We start from the raw sequence: 21,973 nt of genomic DNA, 5'->3' as shown, positions 1-21,973 counted from the left end.
TGCGCGGTTCCTTACGTCTGGGGGTTTCTTTCTCACTCACCGGTATTCTCACCAAGTTTGGAAATTCCCACTCACAGTCGCCTGTCTGTGAGCATCTGGAAATTAAAGAAACACTCAAGATGCTGGAGGCCTGAAAACAAGTCAGAAATTGTTCAAAGCCATTCCAACACTGACCTGAACAATTATCTTTCCACACATGATCTTTATCTGTTGAGTGTTTATTTCATTTGTAGCTTTTTAATATATTGTCTTAGAATGTACTAAAAGTGAGTACTTAGAAAGTACTAAAAGTCTCATGGGAATTGGAGATGTGTGTAGCTGGAAACTGGGCTGCAAACTATCAGATGACATTTAATGTTGATAAGTGTGGGGTGTTGCACGTTGGCAGGACAAACCAGGTTTTGACTTACACAGTGACTGGTAGGGGCTGTGAAGTGTGACGAAACAAATTGACATGGGAATACAGATCCACAATTACTTGCAGGTAGCTCCAGAGTCGTAAAGAGAGCTTTGGGCATATATTGACATTTATAACTCACTCAGGCTATTGAGAAGAGAGGTTGGGATATTAATACAAAAGTGGTAAAAGACACCGTGAATCCAAATATGCAGAATTGTGTTCAGTTCTCGTCATCTACTTGGAGGAAAGATACCAATAAGCGTGAAAGAGTGCCGGGAAAATTACATGGGCGTTGCTGGTATTTCAGGAAAAAATTATCAAACTTGATTCCCTCGAATACAGGAGAATGAAGGGAAATGCTAGCATGGTTCCAACTTTTTTATGCTATTTGTCCCTACAATCAACTAAGGGGTCCATGGAACCCAGGTTGTTTACCCCTGCTAGAGATATACTAAAGTATGATGGTATAAATAGGGTGAATGCAAGTAAGCTTTTGCCCCTCAGGTTGGGTGATGTCATGGATTTAGGGCAAAATGTGAAATATTTAAGGGTAATCTGAGGGCTAACTACTTCACAGAGGGTGGTGCGAATGCGGGAACAGCTCCCAGCAGAAGTGAGAAATGAAGGTTCAATTGTAGTACTTAACAGATGTTTAGGGAGATCCATGGATGAGAAGGTATGGAGGGCTATTGTCTGTGTGCACGGGGATGGGACCACACTGAACATGACACAGACTGGATCAGCTAACAGTCCTGTGTCTGTGCAAAAAGATACTCCCTGTCTATTCCATCAATATATTTCATAATCTTATAAACCTCTATCAGATCTCCCCCCAGACCACACCGCTCCAAGGAGAACAACCCAAGATTTCCACTAAAAAATGGATTTTGTTTGAATCCATTCTGACGAAAGGTCGGGAAACCGAATTGTTAACTTTGCTCCTCTCCCCACGGCAGTTCCTTACTTGCTGTGCGATTCTTTAATTCCACTTTCTCGTCATTACACTCACCATGGAACACGTTAAATCTGCTGGAAATGGCTCAGGGCACCAGCTCTCGTTTTGTGATAGTAGAACAGTGAAGAAATCAGAGCTTTTCCCCAGTGCACTATCCTGGTATCAATTGTCCTGTTATTCCTGGAGATATGATCAGTACAGCTGTTGCTAACAAGGTTCCTAAGAAAAGCTGAGGGATAATAAAATTCATGCATGAGGAACATTTGATGGCCCTGGCCTGTGCCCAGTGGAATTCAGAGGGATGGTGGTTGTGGGGTGGGACGGCGTTGGGGGTGATTATTTACATCAACTGAATACCAACAAGCCTGGACATAATGGGAAAGGAGAGGACGTCTCGATGAGACAGAGTCTGTGATCAGAGAGTGCAGCCTCAGGATAAAAAGAAACTCCACTGTAAATTGAGAGGAGAGAAATTACTTTTGCCATATGTTGGTTGATCTGTGGAATTTGATGCCACAGAAAGTGATGGAGGCTATTGTTGGTACATTTAGTACAGGAGCATTGGGTACAGGCCAGGCAGCATCTATGGAAGAGAGTCGAGTCAACATACAGATGCTGCCTGGTCTGATGTGTTCCTCCACTATTTTGTGAGTGATCTTTTGTATCGCATCTCAGGTTTTGTAAAGTGTGAGGGACAGTTCCAGATTTCTTCACTCGGATCATTATTTATGCGTTCAAGATTTAAATTTCAGTTTAATGCTTGGTTCTCCTTTGTATTGTTAACGTGTTCCAACATTTCTCTGCTTAAAGTTAGACCTGCGGTGAGAGATTTATTGGAAGAAAAGTCTACAACTGGAAGCAAACCACGACTGAAAGCAAGTGAGCTCTATGTACAACCTTAAATTGTATTAGAGCGTGTTTAGCACAGATAGAGGATGAGTTTACCAATGTTAAGACTTTTTCCCATTGCTCAGCAGATATAGGGCAATGCAATTCTTCCTGCCATTCCTTCTTAATTTTTTCTGATATATCTGGCTGTACTTTCATAATCATATTATAAATAATAGCTACTAAACCCTTTTGACAAGGATTGAGAGTTAAAATTATTTCTGTAATGTCCAATGGACATTCTTTCGAAAAAGACTTTAGTTCATTATATAGAAAATTTCTAACTTGTAAATATCTAAAAAAAAGAATTTTAGATAAATTATATTTATTAGATAACTGTTCAAAGGACATAATGTTATCATCCAAAAACAGATCACGAAAGCATGTTATACCTTTTGTTTTCCATAAAAGAAAAGCTTGATCTATAGATGATGGTCGAAAGAAGTAATTAGATATTATGGGACTTAACAGTATAAACTTATTCAAACCAAAAAATTTACGAAATTGAAACCAGATTCGTAATGTATACTTGACTATGGGATTAGTTATCTGTTTATTCAATTTAAATAACGAAAAAGGAAGTGAAGATCCTAAGATTGAGATCAATGAGAAATCATGCACAGATTTACATTCCAAATTTACCCATTGTGGGCCAGCAGCTGTAGTCGATTCTTGTGTCCAAAATATCAAATACCGTATATTAACTGCCCAATAGTAAAATCTTAAATTTGGTAGAGCCAAGCCGCCCTCCTTCTTAGGCTTCTGTAAATATTTTTTACCTAATCTAGGATTTTTGTTCTGCCACAAATACGAAGATATTTTAGAGTCAACCATATCAAAAAAAGATTTAGGAATAAAAATTGGTAATGCTTGAAATAAATATAGAAATTTAGGTAGTATCATCATCTTAATGGCATTAACTCTGCCTACCAAAGACAAAGATAGTGGGGACCACCTATTAGCAAGTTGCTTAATTTGATCTATTAAAGGTAAAAAATTAGTTTTAAACAAATCTTTATGTTTTTTAGTAATTTTAATACCTAAATAAGTAAAATAATCTGTAACGATTCTATATGGTACATGATTATAAATTGAAATATGCATATTTAATGGAAAAAGTTCACTCTTATTAAAATTCAATTTATATCCAGAAAAATTACTAAATTGAGCAAGCAAAGAAGAAATAGCAGGAATAGATCTTTCAGGGTCAGATATATATAATAACAAATCATCCGCATATAATGATACCTTATACATCGTCTCCCCACGGGTAATGCCTAAAATATTCGGTGATTCACGAATGGCTATAGCCAAGGGTTCTAAAGCAATGTCAAATAATAAAGGGCTTAAAGGACAACCTTGCCTTGTACCCCGAAATAACTGAAAAAAGGGGATCTTTGATTATTGGTAAAGACCGAAGCTAAAGGTTTCTGATATATTAATTTAATCCATGATATAAATTTTGAACTAAAATTAAAATGTTGCAATGTATTAAATAAATATGACCATTCGACTCTATCAAATGCTTTTTCGGCATCTAAAGAGATGACACATTCTGGGATTTTAGATGAAGAGGTATAAACAATATTAATTAATTTTCTAATGTTAAAAGATGAATAGCGATTTTTAATAAATCCAGTCTGATCCTCAGAAATAATCCGAGGCAATATATTTTCTAATCTATTAGCCAAAATTTTACTAAAAATCTTAAAATCCATATTCAACAAAGATATAGGTCGATAGGATGCAGATTCAGTAGGGTCTTTATCTTTTTTAAGAATTAAAGAAATAGAAGCTTCATAAAAAGATTGTGGTAGTTTACCTATACTTAATGCATCTTTAAAAATTTTACAAAGCCAAGGAGAAAGTATAGAAGAAAAGGATTTAAAAAATTCTACAGAAAAACCATCTGGACCTGAAGCTTTACCCGAGTTCATTGAAAAAATAGCCCTTTCTATTTCAGACTCCGTAATAGGTGTATCCAAAAATACACTATCCTCAACAGTTACTTTTGGAATATTCAATTTCCCTAAAAATTCATTCATTATAGAAGAGTCCTTAGTACATTCTGATTGATATAAGGAATTATAAAAATCTTGAAAGGCTTTATTTATCTCTTTATGATCAATCGTCAAAGTACCATCTTGTTTATGAATCCTAGTAATTTGTCGCTTATCCGAAGCAATTTTCAATTGATTAGCTAGTAGTTTACCAGACTTATCTCCATATGTATAGAATTGAGCTTTCGATTTAATTAACTGACTTTCAATCGAGGAGGTTAATAATAAACTATGCTCCATTTGAAGTTCCATTCTTTCTTTATAAAGTTCTTTACTAGGAGTCAATGAGTAGATCTTGTCAATTGCCTTAATTTTATCAACTAATGTTAATATTTTAGAGTTAGTTCGTTTCCTAACTCCGGCAGAATATGAAATAATCTGTCCACGAATATATGTCAGTATCCCACAAAATTCCACTAGAGATCTCTGCTGTAGAATTTATTGAGAAAAACAAATCAATTTGCTGTTTAATAAAGTTGACAAAGTCAGAGTCCTGCAGTAAAGCAGGATTAAGCCTCCAACCTTTAGTACTAATGTATGAATCCGTCACCTTAATAGATAACTTCAAAGGTGCATGATCAGATATAGTAATGGAGTCATATTTACAATCCATAACATCTGTAAGTAAATGCTGATCAATGAAAAAGTAATCAATTCTTGAATAACTGTGATACACATGGGAAAAGTATGAAAACTCTTTGTCATTAGGGTGTAAAAAACACCAAATTTCACAAATAGCTGAATCAGTCATAAAGGAATTAATAAGAGAAGCCGATTTATTCGGAAAAGTTTGAATGGGCTTGGATCTATCCATCACAGGGTTTAGACAACAATTAAAATCCCCGCCCATTATCAATCTATATTGATTCAGATTGGGAAAGGATGTAAATAAGCATTTAAAAAATTCAGGACAATCAGTATTTGGAGCATAAACATTAACTAAAACAACTTTTTGATTAAAAAGTAAACCAGTAATCAGCAAAAATCTACCTTGCGGATCTGAAATTGTTTCATGTTGTATAAAAGCAGTTAATGAGTCTATAAAAATAGAAACACCTCTCACTTTGGCTTGCGAATTTGAGTGATACTGTTGGCCCTTCCAGAACCTAAACAACCACTGACTATCCATCTTCCTTACATGAGTCTCTTGTACAAAAATAACATTAGCATTCATTCTATGGAATACTTTGAATACTTTTTTCCATTTGATCGGATGATTTAAACCATTAGTATTCCAAGAAACAAAGTTAATAGTCTTATCCATATTGACAATATATATTACAGTTAACACATAAGTTATAAGTTTGAAAGAAAAGTGAACTCATGAACCCAGAAGAAGGAAGTAAGTTCAAAGGGAAACTGGAAGTCACAGCACTGCAGCCATTTTTGTAGTTTCATATAAGCCCGTGAAATAAAACTAAGCGAAAAGCAAGCAAAAAAAAGAGAAAAAAGAAAAATCCCCCTCCCACCACTCTCAAAACCCCAGGAAAAAAGCCAAAAAGAGGCAAGCGAGCGATCTAATACTAAAACTACCCCCATGTCTCAAGACGGCAACTCGAACGTAATAAAGTTAAAAAAAATACAAACAACCCAGATTATAAAAAGGGTTGATACAGCAAAAGTTAAAATATAAAATTAGTGTTATAAATGTATATAAACAAAAGAGTTAAAAGAAAATAATTAAAACAATAAATGAAAGTTTAAAACTTTCAAACACATCAAAACAGTTATGACGCTCCAGACACTGGAGTCTGTCGGGAAGAAGAAACGCCATTTTATTTTTTCCCCAATCTTAATATTCAAATGTTAAAAGTGTAAAAGAGAGCGTATATCGATTTTAAAAAGGAAAAACAAAAAAGAAGAAAAAACCCTAATAGGTCATTTTCAACGCTAATAGATTAATAATATGAAAAAATATATAGTCAGAATAAGCCCAGCAAAAAAAGAGAGCTTTAACCATATGTAAGAAATACATTTAAACCGTATAAAAAAAACCCAAACGTCAATCTATAACAGATCCAAATCTATAGGCTAAATTATATTGGTCAGCCCGATAGAATGTCATTATTCCAGGAAACCTTGAGCATCCGCTGGCGATTTAAACAGCCGAATAGTTCCATCTTGGAGGGTGACTCTCAGGTGTGCTGGAAATAGCAGCGCTTGCTTGTAGCCTTTCTGGTGAAAATTCGACATAACCAATCTAAAAGCCAACCTAGCCCGTAATACCTCCGGGCTATAGTCCTCCAGAATGCGAAAATTGAAGTTTTGATAGGTTATCATGCCTTTTTTACGAGCCGCGCGAATCAGACGTTCTTTGATATGAGGATAATGGATTCTGAGGATTACGTGTCGTGGTTTCAGACTTGAATCCGCCTGGAATCTTGAGACCCGATGTGCCCGATCAATTACCGGGCGGTTATCCAGGACCTCTGTGCCCAGGACATCCACTAGAAATTTAGAAAAGAAAACGGTAAGATCACCGCTTTCAAATTTTTCCGGGATCCCAATTAACCGAAGATTTTGTCTTCGAGAGCGATTTTCCAAATCAGTAATTTTAACTTTATAACGATCCATCTGTTGAAACGTCGAAGTTTGCTCTTCTTGTATTTTTTCGATTATACAATCTTTCTTACGAGCGGCATCTTCAAGAGCCAAAATGCTTGCTTGTTGTTTTTGTGATTCCAGTGAAAGGGTCAGGAACTTTTCTTCGAGTGATTTCAAACGTTCGTCATACTGTGAAAACCTTACGAATAATTTTTTCTCCAGATCTTCAAATTTAGCTTCTATAAGCTTCGCAACTGCTTCTAAAGTTATCGGTTCTTTCGTCTGGTTCGGTTCATTTACTTTAGACATTTCAGCAAGTTGAGAATAATTCAAATAGTTTAAAAAGAAGAATTCTGTATGTTTAGACCCCTTTAGAATAAGTTTAAGGGGTGCTTGTAGGTTAAAAAAAACGTAAAAGGTTTGGAGCAAAGCCTAAATGCGGTTTACTCCATGAGCGCCATCTTGAGACTCCACCACATTTCATTCAGTCCTAACTAGCAAATGCCAACCAATAATTCACATTTACATACGCTGTCGTCATCAAGTATTTTTCTACCAATAAATTGTCACAACCTATGAATCTGTGATTAAGCAGAAATAGATTTTGCAATGTTCCCATTTGATCCTTTACCAAAGCACGGTTATACCTGTACTTAAGTTGAATAAATGTCCTTGCGGCCAGCACTGCTATAGCTGCCGAAGTCGGTTTATACTCAGTCATTTCGGGATGGGAAGCAGGTGTTGGGTAAGATGATGGAGGAGTTGATATTAAGGTAGATGCAATGTTCAGAGAGACTGTGGAAGGATTGGCTGTGGACAGGGCATCATGTAGTGAAAGTGAGCAACAGATTCCCCTCCCCCTGAACTACCCCTCTCAACCTCCTATTGTTTTGCCGGTGTTAATCGCGGCAGTCAGCAACTCTTTCTACTCACTGACCAGTGAAAGTAAAGCCTTGATTCCATTCAGAGCCCAGTTTCTTTATAAAGAGTGGGGATGAAGTGCTAACGAGATGAACAAGGGGGAATGCGGACACAGAAGTTTAAATCAGATCAGCAGCAGTTTCGAAGGGCCGAGTTGTCCATCTATGCATTTGATGTGTTGATTAGAAAAGTTCAGACAGTTTAATTAGTTTAAGACAATATAACTTCTGCATATTAATTATATTGTGGAACTGACAAGAAACATTACATTGATTAACTATATTCATGGAGATTTCTGTGTTAATGTTGTACCCAGCATGCTGCACTTCGACCATGACTCATTTAGTGATCTGGCCAGCGCGGTACGGGACCGAGGGCCGCGCTCCCTGTTCCCTGTTACTGACTCTGCAGTCTACCGCGCGCAACAGGTCACCGCCCCTCCCCCCCCCCCCCAAACTGCCCACGTGCGCCCTCTCGTGGAGCATCGTCACCCTCGCGCTCTCGGGCTGACGTTGAGACGATTTAAAAATGCTGCGTGTGCCCGGGATCTCTCGTGAAGTGATGTGAAATTCACTTATCCCTCATTGGTGACAGCAAGTGCCAATTTAGCATACCAACCAATGGGGATATGGGTTTCGTCATTAAGGAGTTCCCTCCGTAGACCCCACCACATGTTTCCTAACAAAACTACCGGGAACGGTCCAACAAGCTCGTTTTTTTTTAATGCCGCTCTATCTCGCCAAGGAGTTGGCAGAGCTGTAAGGGCAACGATTGAAGTGGGAGAACAGGGGGTTTATATCTTCTGAAGTGGCGAGGATGAAGAAGATTTCAGTATATTTGTAGCGGACACCGGTAAATTGTTGCCCTGCAAGGGCGTTGTGGGGGTGATTTTGAGAGCAAGTCACGATCTCATTATATGACGCAATGGGTTGGAGGGACCCGGTGTCTGCCTTCTGTTTGAGGTGTTTGGGTTTAAACAATTGAGTAAACAGACCCACCTTGGGCCAGCAGGCTGTCCCACTGGGTGTTGTGGGGACGGATGCTTGGAGCATGGTTGCTCCCTGTCTGCATTAGCGATTTATCTGTGGGAAAATACAAGTCTGTTATTTACTGAAGACATTTATCTTTATTCTGTATTTTGTTTATGGTACAATCATTGTCTAACTTATGTTCAGGTTTAATAGTCATTCAAAACATACATGAAAACCTATGAATACAGCCAAAAACAACAGCGTTACTACACACTAAGCCTTCTTGTTGGAAACTACCTCTCTAGTATACCCCAAGGCCTTAGGCATTTCCTGAGAAATATTATCAATCCATCGTCGCTTCTGTCATCCTCCCCTTCTTTTACCTTCTGTTTTACCGAACATGAGAATCTTCTCCAAGGAATCTTGTCCCCTTATGATGTGGTCAAAATATTTCAGCTTTTCAAGCTTCCTAGTGAGCAGTCTGGCTCTATTTCACCAGGTATTGACTTGTTGGATCTTCTTGCTCTCCATCGAACACGTTCCTCCAACATCCAAGTTCAAAGGCATCAATTCTTCTGTATCCAGCCTTACCAATAGTCCAGCTCTCACAGCCATACACCACAACTGGAAATACCATAGACTTGACTCTACGGTTCTTCATAAACAAGGTTATGTCTCTAATTTTCGGTATTTTATCTAAGTTTCCCATTGCTGCCCTCCCCAGAAGTAAATGCCGTTTAATATTGTGGCTGCATTTACCAGCTATAGAAATCTTTGAACCGACACAATCCGTCACTGCTTCCACTTCCATTCCATTTATACCATGGAGTTAACAGGACTGGCTGGTTTTCTTAATATTGAGCAAGAAGCCAGCTTTCCACTTTCTTCTTTCACTTTCATTAGAAGGTTCTTCAGATCCTCTGCACTTTCAGCCATTAGAATAATATCACCTGCATATCTGAGGTTAATATTTTTTCTGGTAATTTTGATTCCAACATTTTAAGTTCTCTAGACCAGCATTCCTCATGATGTGTTGAACACATTGATTAAATAAGCAGGGTGACAGTATGAAGACTTATCATATTCCTTTGTTGTTCCGTGGTCAGTTTTAACTGTTGCCTCTTGATCTTCGTACAAGTTTCTCATAAGGCAGATCAGATGTCCAAGTATCCCCATTTCTTTAAGGATTTGCCACAGTTTATTATGGTCCACATTGCTGATGGCTTTAGAGTCGTCATTAAAACATAGATAAATTCTTTTCTGGAATTCTCTTGATTTCTCTATTATCCAGCAGAAGTTAGCTATTTTGTCTCTGGTGCCTCTGCCTCTTCTAAAACCAGCTTGTATATCCGGCTGTTCTCATTCCATATATTGCTGTAGTCTTTCTTGTGTGATTTTTAGTATTACCTTGCTACCATGTGAAATTGTTCGGTAATTTGAACATTCCTTTACATTTACCTTCTTAGGAATTGGGATATAAACTGTTTTTTTTTTCCAGTCTAAAGGCCAGTATTAGGTTTACCAGATCCGCTGGCAAATTGCATGCAACACTTTTACACCATCACCTTTCGAAATTTTAAACAATTCGACTGGGCTCCGGTCACATCCTGCAGCCTTATTACTGGTAATGATTTCTATCGTCCATTCGACTTTACTTTCCAGAATGTCCGGCTCTAGATCGACGAGGGAGTCCTTGCAGGTGTCTTCGCTTTTGGGATATTTCCTGTACAATTCTTCTGTGTATTCCTGCCATCTCTTTTTCATGTCTTCTGCTTCTGTAAGTGCCTTTTACTATATTTCTTTTTGCATGAAATGTTCCTTTGATTAATCTAATCTTTCTGAATAGATTTCTTGTTTGTTCCAGTTCTGTTGGTTTCTTCAGCTTCTTTGCATCGCTCCTTTAAGTAAGTTTCCTAACCTTTCCTTTCTATCTTCTTGAACTTTGTGTGCAGCTGGAGGTATTTGTTCCAATCTCCATCGGCCTTCACTTCTCTTCGCTGCTCAGCCTCCAGAGAAATCCATTTTGCTTTCCTGGTCTTCTTTGTGTTTGCAATACTCTTTGTTGGCACCTCTTGTATAACGCTCCTTACTTCTATCCATAGTTCAGACAGACAGACATACTTTATTGATCCCGAGGGAAAATTCTTCTGGCTTTCTCTCTTCCCGCTTTAATCCATGAATCTGTTCTTCACCTCAATGGCATATTCTTGAGGGATGCTCTCAATATCAAACTTTCCTGGCACGTTGATTTTCCTGGTGCTCTTCAGTTTCATTCTGAATATTGGAACAAGCAGCTCATGGTCTGAGATTGTCAGAGACCAAAGGGACCGAGGAGTTAAAGTGCAGAGTTCGCTCAATGCGGTGACACGGGATGGTGAAGATGTGTTTATTACTCCGACCTTCAACAGTCAGGGTGCTGAGTGCAGGAGTTGGGATGTTATTTTCTTTATTTATTATTGAGATACAGCCAGCCGCGCTGCCCATTGAGTCCCCCAATCTGATCCTAGTCTTGTCACAGGACAATTTAAAATGACCAACTAATCAACCCACCGGTATGTCTTAGGACTGTGGGGGTGGGTGGAGGAGGTGCAGACGGATCACCCGGAGGAAACCCATGCAATCACGGTGAGAACTTGCAAACGCTTTCTGAGAGCGGCGGGAATTGCAACCGGGTCGTTCGAACTGTAAAGCATTGTGTTAATGGCTATGGGCCGTTGTATAAGTGGTTGGTGAGACTGTTTTTGCAGTACAAAGTATAGTTCTAGACGCTATATGTTTGAAAAGCCTTGGTTAAAGTGTAAATAGTGCAGAGATTTTCAAGTGTGTTGTCAGGACCAGAAGGCCTCAGTGCTGGGGAGAGGATGCCACTCTTTGTTTTTACTCCCTGGAATGTAGGAGACTAAGCAGCGACCTTACGGAAGTCTTTTACGGAAGGACTGAGTAACTGAATCACTCTGTTTTATTTGTGTAATTCAGATCATCACCAGCAGGTGGGGCTTTCTTCCACACGGACGGCAGACAAGCAGACGACAATCAACCAACGACAGTCAGAGTCGAAATGGACACAGGTATGTTCACTGGCCTCTTTCTCATTAAAACGCTGTCATTTTCGCATTGAATCCGCTCCCCGGATTTTCGGGTTGTTGCTCAATGGAGACGAGGGGAGTTCCCAGTGTCTGTTTTCTGTGGCCGAGTTAAAGAACGGGCGATTGTGGGAGAACTGGCTGGGTGCAGGAGACAGTGAACAGGGGAAATTTTAAACAAGGAATCTGAGTGGGCAGCTGAGGCAATGAATGTCCTTGACGAATAAGATTAAAGTAAACAAGAGGGTAAGTAGAAAGGGCAACGCACAAAATGGTGGAGGAGCTCAGCAGGTCAGGCAACATCTATAGAGGGAAATCAACAATCGACGATGCGGGTTGAGGAATCTTCAGCGGAGACTTTGTACATTGATTTCAGTGTTGTCTTGGGCACATAAAATAGAGTCAGAACTGGAGGAGTGTTCTTCTGCGTGAAGATCTGTGACCAATATTCTCCTCAAGGATCACTGGCTCGTTATGCGTCGTGTGTGATGTAAATAACTTAATAATAAACTGTGTATTACTCAAAATGATTACATAAGATAGAATCTTATAATATATAGAATCACATAGGTGGACTGATTCGTCGATTTACAGACTCAGCAGAGTTGTGTAAGTTTGGGACTGTTGTCAAAATATTCAGCTTCCAATTAGAAACCTTAATAAAGCGTCACCAAGTACAGTTAATTCGGGCAAATGTGAGGAGTTGCACCGTGGAGGTCAAGTTCGCGAGCGATGCGCGCAGTTAATGCTGGTACCGTTAGGAAGGTTGATGTACAGACGGGTCTTGTGATGGATGTACATAGCTCCCTGAAAGTGGGAACACAATTGGCAGTGTGCTAACGGCGAGTTTATGTGTGAGTCTGTATTTTCGAAAGTTGTGCTGTAACTGGATGAACTTTGCTTAAAAGACAATCTCAGTATTGTGCACAAATCTGGTAGCCACATCACGAGAATAATGTGGAGGCTGTGGCGAGGGTGCAGACGAGTTTAACCATGATTACAGAATATTGACTTCCGGCAGAGGTCGAACAAGCTTGGATTGCTCTCTCTGGAGCGTCGGAGAGAGGTTCATAAATTTATCAGCGGCACAGCACAGTTCGATAGTCTGTGACTCGGTGCAAATACCAGGCTATGGAGTGAATAGATTTAAGGTTAGAGAGTAAAGTTTAAAGGGGATTTTGGATGTATGTTTTCCACAGAGAGTGATCAGTGTCTGGAATGAGCTGCCGAGGGAGGGACTGGAAACAGATACTCAGCAGCATCTGAGAGGCGTTTGAACTCATGAGTAGGCTGAGAACGGAGGGATATTCATCATGTTGCTGAAGATGGGATTGGTTTAAATTGGCATCGTGTCCGCATATGCATGGCACACTCTACTATTTTACGTTCTATGATTGACTACAGATCTGAACTCCGCCATCTCCACCTTCCTGTCAAATTGTGATGATCACCAACTGTTCCAGTTGACGAGATTCTACATGGAGCGACTGGAACAGGCGATTGAGGAGGGTGTGGAGGGAGTCAGCTTCATGTTAATGGGCGAGGATCACTTCACCGGGCCAGAGTATCATGTAAGTGGGAGGAACATAGACAGTGTAGATTCTACTGAATCAATCACAGACCGACAGAACCGGTGTAACGACATCTCTGGGCTGTGAAAATCCTGTAATGCTTCAAGAAAAGAGTTTTCATCTGTGGAAACCCTGAAACTTAATGCACCAATACAAACCACTCTCCAGTTTTCTGGCCATGTTCAATTTTAGAAAGGCTGACTGAGAGGTGAATTTAGTGATATGACACTTGCTGGACATTGCAAGTGGACAGAGAACCACTTTACACCACTCAGTCTGACACCACATCATGTTCCCAATGTCCAACCTTAATGACCATTCACGAATCTGTGTTCTCCAGATGACCCACGGGTTTCCCACAAATCAAATATATAGTGACGTATTTCTCAGCTCATTTCACGAGTCTAACTTCAAACCCTCTTTCGGTTGACCAGGGAACACTGACTATTGTCTCTCATTTGAACTACTGACCCTTTTTTTGAACACTATCCCATCATGCCTCATGGTTCTGTTACCTTCTGTTCCTTATGACTCTTCCAATTTGGGTTTGGAATTACCAAAACATTTCCTGTTTACATTGGGAAGTGCAACATTAGTATCACTGAAAATATTCCAAGCATCTACAGCTAACACAGAATTACAAAGAAGCAGCTTTCCAATAGTTTTTGTGCTACTGGAGTGCATTCATCTATTGCCACTGAGAACGAATTTTCGTGAAGAGACACACACCATACCGAAAACTATACTGCACGTGAGGCAGCTGACAATTTCAGTCCAAACTTCTTACTCAGCATTACCACTAGTTGGCTTTGGTCTGCCACACATGCACAATAGTCTTGAATTTGCTGTCTGCTCCTCACTTCCAATTCCCAGTGTAGGCTGACACTGGACCCCCATAGAGCCTGGCAGTGAACCTACTGTGGTTCACCAGCAAGTACCCCAGGGAAAATCAACAGTGACCCTGACATAGTTTGACCTAGCCATAGTCATCAAACTCTACAGTACAGCAACAGACTCGTCTGCACATCTAGTCCACACCGACCTATTATCCTATTATCCCATTGATCTGAACTCGGACTGGAGACAGATTTGCTGAACCAGTTTACCACATTATCATCTGGACCTTTGATATATATGACAGACAACATCAGACCCAGTACAGCCCCCTGCCGCACACCACTAGTCATAGACCTCCAGTCAGAGAAGCAAGCCTCTACTATCTCTTTTAGCTTCTCTCGCGAATCCAATATCTAAACTAACTTAGTACTATGTCATGAATGCCAAGTAACTTAATCTTATTGACCAGGCTCCCATGAGGGACCTTGTCAATGGCCTTGCTGAAGTTCATGTAAACATTATCCACTGACTTGTTTTCATTATTTGCTTGGTAACTTCCTCGAGAAGCTATAAGATTGGTTAGACGGGATCCACCAGGCACAAATCAGTGTTGGCCATCCCTGAGCAATGCTTGTCCAGGAACATACTCATATTCAGTCCCTTAGAATTCATGCCAATAACTTTACCACCACTGGTGTTAGCCTCACCAACCTGTGATTCCCTGGCTTATTCTTACAGTCTTTTCAAACAGCAGAACAACATTAGCTACGCTACAACACTTCCGCATCCGACCCGACGTTTTAAATACCTTTACTGGAGCACCTACAATCTCTGAACTAGCCTCAAATCTGGTACGAAGGAAAGCCCGAGGGATTAATCCTCCCTAATCTGCTTCAAGACAGTAAATATCTCCTCATCCGTACTCTGTGTAGAGTTCATGATTTCACTGCCGTTTTGCCTCATTTTAAAGACTCTGTTTATCTCCTGAGTAAATATTAATGCAAAAAAAAGCAATTTAAATCTCCCCCCCATTTTCAGCTTCATGCATAAAGGCCCACTCTGAACTTCAACAGGACCAATTTTGTCCATTGGTATACTTCTGTTCCAAATATATTTGATGAAGAGTTTGGGATTACTCTTTTCCCTTGTCTACTAGAGCAAACTCATGCCGTAATTTAGCCCTCCAGATTTCCTCCTTTAGTAACTCTTGCACTTCTTGTACTTATCAAGCATCTCATTTGACCCTTCGAGTCCCTAATCATGTTACCCTTGCCTTTTATTCTGTCACGAACATTCAAACTCTGTACTTGTGGTCACTTATGCATTCGAACTCTGTACTCTCAAAATTTCAGTTTGGGAGGCCTCACACTTAGCAAGCACATCTGTACCAGAAAACAACCTGTCCCAATCCACTTTCGTCAGATCCTTTCTGATACCATTAAAATTGGCCTTTCTCCAATTTAGATTCTTAACCCGAAGACCAGACCTACCCTGTTCCATAATGATGTTTAAACTAATGGCACCAGATCCATAGTGTTTACCTGCACACATGTCTGTCACTTGCACTGTCGTTTTCCTTAATAGAATTCCTGTACGCACGATCTATAGTTCTGACCTCAATATATTGATTACAGAAACTTCCTTGAACTCATTTGATCAGCACTGTCACATCCAGCCCTTTACAATATGGGTGTCCCAGTTGATAAATGGGAAGTTAAAATTATCTACCATCATAACCTTCTGTTTCATGCAACTATCTGTGATCTCTCTACAAATTTGATCCTCTAAATCCATTGACTGTTGGGTGCTCTATAATATAATCCCATCACTTTGTTTTAATGTTCAGTTTCACCCATGAGGTCAGTAGACGAGCCCTCCAGTTTGTCCTGTCTGAGCAATGCAGGGACATTTTTCCTGACTAGTGATGCCACCTCTCCTTCTTTAATTCCTCCCGCTCCATTGAATCAGTTCTAACGCAACGGAACGCTGGAGTGCTGAAAAGCCAGACTACACCGCTTCCTACCAAATCACATCAATAGTTACAATGCTGTAATTCAATGTGCTAACCAATGCTCTAGGCTCATCTGCCTTTCCTCCTTGCATTGAAATAATATGCAACTCAGAACATTAGTTTCACTATGTTTAGTGTCCTGACTCTGTAAGTCGACTTAACAACATATTTCCCAGACAGCCACTCCATTATCCAGTCTAGCTCTTCATCCCCCTGCAACTCTAGTTTAACACCACCCCATCCCGATGCCGCTAACGACCATTCCCGCAAGGTTATCAGTCCCCCACTAGTTTGGCTAGAAAACGATCATGCCTCTACAGGTCCTATCTTCCTTGGAAGAGCGCCCAATCATCCAAACATCTGAAGCCCTCCATAATGCACCATCTCATCAGCCACACGTTAGACTGTATTATCGTCCTATTTCAGGCCTCATTCACACGTTTTATAGGTAGCAATCCTGAGAACACCATAGTACCTACCCTTGCAGCTTACCCCCAACTCCATGAAATCACCTTGCAGGACCTCATTACAGTTCCTACTCTTGTCATTGGTACCAACGTGAACCACGACCTCAGCAGCTCACCCTTCCCTGAAGAATGTTTCAGACTCAATGCAAGATATCTCTGACCTTGGCAACACACCATCCAGAAATCTTGTTCTCATAAATAGAATCTCCAGTCTGTTCTCCTAACCATTGAATTCCCTCTGTCAGTGCAGCTCAGCAATTCTCATCCCTTCTGAGTAACAAAGCCACACTCAGAGCCAGAGGCATAATCGCCGTGGCTGTCCTCTGCTAGGCCATATCGCGAAACTGAAATCCGTATACCTGTTACAGAGGAATTTCCTGCAGTTGCTGCCTGCTCCCTTCCCCCTTCTTACAGTCACCCAGTTATCTGTGTCCTGCCCCTTGGGTATAGCTCCCTCCCTGTACAGCCTGTCAGTCAACCTCTCAGCCTTTTAAATGATCCCGGGTTCATCCAGCTCCAGCTCCAATTCCTTAGCACAGTCTGTAAGAAGCATTCCTGAAGGTGTAGTTGTTGGGGACACTGAATGTCTCCCCTTGCCACACCCTGTATGAAGAGCATTTCACTATCCTGCTTGGCATTCCCACTGTTCTAACTGTGAAAAAGAGGTAAAATATTACCCAAAATCTACCTAAATATATTCCCAGAGAATATCACAGAGGCTTCCGCCTCTGCTCACCGAACCCTCTCTGACACAAGACTAAGCTCCCCACTCTATCTGTGGCTCACTCACACTATGTCTGCTCTGCCTAAATCTTGCCCGCTATGAACACTTCAATGGCTCATAGTGATCTGTGGTGAACAGATTCAGTCTATGTTCAGGGTAAATTTGTACCCATCCTTCCGCTCCTCAATATATTCCCCATTGTTCATTACAGAGCGTGACTGAACTCGCGGCAAAGGGAAACCGAGCGGGCGCTTCCAAACTCCTCCTGGATCTGGTGAGGGAGAGGGGCTCCGGGGCCCGGAGGGTGATGTGGGAATCCTTTGTGAAACTACATCATCATTTACCGAAGCTGAGCAGAATATTGAATGAAATCCGGGAACGTGGTACGGTGAACAATACACTGTGTGTTACAGATGTAAATGCTGATGAATTTACAGTATTACACAGAACAGACTTCATGCAGGTTAATCTGTTTGAACAGGTGACGGCCAGTTCACCTACATGGACACTGAGCGGGGTTTATCTGAAGTGCCCAAGCATCTGAAAGGTAAGCGATGGACTGGAAAGCTCTAAGTCTGTATTTCACACTGAGAGTCTGAATACATCTCTTTAGGGGCCTGTTTAGAGACTGTCAGAGTCTGGGAGACAGGTTTTTGTTGTTATTTCACTCTGAGAGTCTGAATACGTCTCCATAGAGGCCTGTTTCGAGACTGTCAGAGTCTGGGAGACAGGTTTTTGTTGTTATTTCACTCTGAGAGTCTGAATACGTCTCCATAGAGGCCTGTTTCGAGACTGTCAGAGTCTGGGAGACAGGTTTTTGTTGTTATTTCACTCTGAGAGTCTGAATACGTCTCCATAGAGGCCTGTTTCGAGACTGTCAGAGTCTGGGAGACAGGTTTTTGTTGTTATTTCACTCTGAGAGTCTGAATACGTCTCTATAGAGCCTGTTTAGAGACTGTCAGAGTCTGGGAGACAGGATTTTGTTGTTATTTCACTCTGAGAGTCTGCATACGTCTCTTTAGAGGCCTGTTTAGAGACTGTCAAAGTCTGGGAGACAGGTTTTTGTTGTTATTTCACTCTGAGAGTCTGAATACGTCTCTTTAGAGGCCTGTTTAGAGACTGTCAGAGTCTGGGAGACAGGTTTTTGTTGTTATTTCACTCTGAGAGTCTGAATACCTGTCTTTAGAGACCTGTTTAGAGACTGTCAGAGTCTGGGAGACAGGTTTTTGTTGTTATTTCACACTGAGAGTCTGAATACGTCTCTTTAGAGGCCTGTGTAGAAACTGTCAGAGTCTGGGAGACAGGTTTTTGTTGTTATTTCACTCTGAGAGTCTGAATACCTGTCTTTAGAGACCTGTTTAGAGACTGTCAGAGTCTGGGAGACAGGTTTTTGTTGTTATTTCACTCTGAGAGTCTGAATACCTGTCTTTAGAGGCCTGTTTAGAGACTGTCAGAGTCTGGGAGACAGGTTTTTGTTGTTATTTCACACTGAGAGTCTAAATACGTATCTTTAGAGGCCTGTTTAGAGACTGTCAGAGTCTGGGAGACAGGTTTTTGTTGTTATTTCACACTGAGAGTCTGAATATGTATCTTTAGAGGCCTGTTTAGAGACTGTCAGAGTCTGGGAGACAGGTTTTTGTTGTTATTTCACACTGAGAGTCTGAATACGTCACTTTAGAGGCCTATTTAGAGACTGTCAGAGTCTGGGAGACAGGTTTTTGTTGTTATTTCACTCTGAGAGCCTGCATACGTCTCTTTAGAGGCCTGTTTAGAGACTGTCAGAGTCTGGGAGACAGGTTTTTGTTGCTGTGGCTGGAGGACAGGAAGCAATTTGCGTTTGTCACAACACCCGGCACCTTCCCGGTCTTGGGATCTGTACCCAGAGGCCTCTGTGAGTTTGATAAACAGACATTCCCGTCGGCCTCTGTCCTGTTGCAATCGCTGTACCTACCTCTCCACCTATCTTTGTATCATCCGCAAACTTTGCCACAAATACATTTATTCCATCATCTAAATAATTGACAAACAATCTGAAAAGCAGCGGTCCCAATAATGATCCCTGTGGAACACCACCAGTCACTGGCAGTCAATCAGAAAAAGGCCCCTTTTATTCCCACTCGCTGTCTGCTGACTGTCAGCAATTCCGCTACACGGGCCAGTATCTTTCCTGTGACGTCATATATTTTTATTTGGTTAATCAGGTTCGTGTGCGGCACCTCATCAAATGCTTTCTGAAAATCCAAGTAAATGGCATCCACTGACTCTCCTTTGGCCAGCCTGCTTCTTACTTCCACCGTGAAATCTAACAGAACCATTGCTGACTTATTTTGTCATTAGTCTCAAAGTACCTCGAAACCTCAACCTTAGTAAGAGACTCCAACTCTTTCCCAGTCGCTGAGGTTTGGCTAACTGGCCTATAATTTTCCTTCTTTTGCCTTCCCCCCTTCTTAAAGACTAGAGTGACAATTGCAATCTTCCGGTCCTCTGGGACCATGCCCGAATCAAGTGATTCTTCAAAGATCATGACCAATCCATCCGTCATCCCTTCAGCAACCTTTGTCAGATCTCTGGGATGTAGTCTTTCTGGCCCAGGTGACTTTGCACCTTAAGGGCTTTCAGTATGCCGGGAACTTTTTTCTTTTGAAATAGCAATGGCACTCACTCCTACTGCCTGTCACTCGCAGACCACTGCATGCTGCTAGCATCTTCCACAGTGAAGATATATGCAAAGCACACATTAAGCTATTCTGCCATTTGTTTGTCCACCATTACTATCTCACTGCCATCATTTTCCAGTGTTCCACTATCAACTCTCACCTCCCTTTTACTCTTTATATTCCTGAAAAAGGTGTTTATTATCCTGTTTTATATTATTGGCTTTTCTGCCCTCATATTTCATCTTTTCCCTTCTTATCGCTTTTTTAGTTGCATTTTGTTGGATTTTAAAAGTTTTCTATTCATCCAACTTTCCCTCACTTTTGTTCTCTTGCATGCCCTTTCGTTGGCTTTTATGCAGTCCTTAACTTCCTTTGTCAACCATGGTTGCCTGCACATGACACTTGAGAACTTCTTCCTCCGTGGGACGGATCTATCCTGCAACTTGAGACCTATTCCCCGAAGCTTCAACCATCTCTGCTCTGCCGTTATCTCCACTAGTATCCTTCTCCAATCTATCTGGGTAAGCTTCTCTCTCGTGCCTCTGTAATTCGCTTTAATCCATAGCGATACTGATACCGTAAGCTATGCTTCTCCCTCTCAAACTGCAGTATGAATTCACTCATATTATGATCACTACCATTTCAGTGTTCTTTTGCATTAAGCTCCCTTATAAGATCCGAGCTATTACATAACACCCAATCAAAGACAGAATTTTCCTGAGTAGCGTCAAGCACAAGCTGCTCTAAAACGCTCTCTAGTAGGTATTCAATAAATTCCCTCTCTTGTGATCCGACTCCTGAAGTTTGTTTGATTTTCGAATTCCCCGTGCATATTGAATTATGTCATCACCTTGATGACATGCCTTTCCCAGCTCCCTTTGCAATCTCAACCCCACACCTTCGCTACTATTTGCAGGCCAATATAAGATTCCCATAAAGCTTTTTTTAACCCCTGTAGTTTCTTATCTCCACCCACAAAGATTCAACATTCTCTAACCCGATGTAACCTCTTTAACAAGATGTGATTCCATCTTGAACCAACACAGCCACACCACCACCGCCTATGCCTTCCTGCCAGTCCTTTCGATAATACGTTTATCCTTTAACATTAAGCTTCCAACTATGGTCTTCTTTCAGCCACGACTCATTGATGCCCACAACGTCATACCGACCAATCTCTAACTCCGCCAAGAGTTCGTCCACCTTATTCTAAATGCTGCGTGTATTTAAATGCAATGCGTTCAGTTCTCCATCTGCACCATTTTGAATTTTGTCTATGCGGTACAATTTAACAGTTTGCTCTGTCTGTATTTGAACCCAGTCATTGGCTTGTCCTTCCTTACATTCATGTTAAACCCATCATCTACTTGTAAAACTGCTAATTCATCCACAGTTCTATCATCCTAGTTCCAGTCCCCCGGCCATTTTAGGTTAAAACGCTCCCAACAGCTCCAGTAAATCTGCCCGTAAGAATATTGGTCCTCATCGGATTCACGTGCAACCCGTGCCTTTTGTACAGGTCCTACCTACCCCGGAAGTGGTCCCAATTATCCAGAAATCTGAATCCCTGCCCCCTGCTCCAAATGCTCTGCCACACATTTCTCTGCCACCTCACTCTATTCCTATTGCCACTGTCGGGTGGCACAGGCAGCAATCCTGAGATCACTACTTTTGAGGTCCTGTTCCTCAGCTTTTTTCCTAACCCCCTGTGTTCCGTTTTCCAGACCTCCTCCCTTTGCTTTTCCTATGTCGTTGTTACCAATGTTTGTCACGACTTCTGGCTGCTCAACCTCCCTTCTCAGGATATTGTGGACGCGTCCAGAAACATTTCGGACAATGGCACCTGAGAGGCAAAGTACCATCGGTGTCCACAGAATCGCCTAC

General features: G+C 41.1%; 1 protein-coding gene across 1 annotated transcript in view; it reads left to right on the top strand.

Moving 5' to 3' along the window:
- LOC140723104 (NACHT, LRR and PYD domains-containing protein 3-like) overlaps positions 1-21,973 on the top strand; it is a 60,295-nt gene that overhangs the window by 6,568 nt on the left and 31,754 nt on the right. Inside the window, exons 4-9 of the mRNA XM_073037729.1 lie at positions 2,166-2,234; positions 6,665-6,773; positions 11,716-11,807; positions 13,227-13,393; positions 17,644-17,815; positions 17,914-17,979. Of these exons, the coding sequence (XP_072893830.1) occupies positions 11,798-11,807; positions 13,227-13,393; positions 17,644-17,815; positions 17,914-17,979 (415 nt within the window). The 5' untranslated portion in view covers positions 2,166-2,234; positions 6,665-6,773; positions 11,716-11,797. The remainder of the gene's footprint in view (positions 1-2,165; positions 2,235-6,664; positions 6,774-11,715; positions 11,808-13,226; positions 13,394-17,643; positions 17,816-17,913; positions 17,980-21,973) is intronic.

This window comes from Hemitrygon akajei, unplaced genomic scaffold (assembly GCF_048418815.1).
Source record: "Hemitrygon akajei unplaced genomic scaffold, sHemAka1.3 Scf000100, whole genome shotgun sequence".
Lineage (NCBI taxonomy): Eukaryota > Metazoa > Chordata > Chondrichthyes > Myliobatiformes > Dasyatidae > Hemitrygon > Hemitrygon akajei.
Note: the sequence above shows the minus strand (reverse complement) of the source record. Positions and strands in the feature narration are given on the sequence as shown.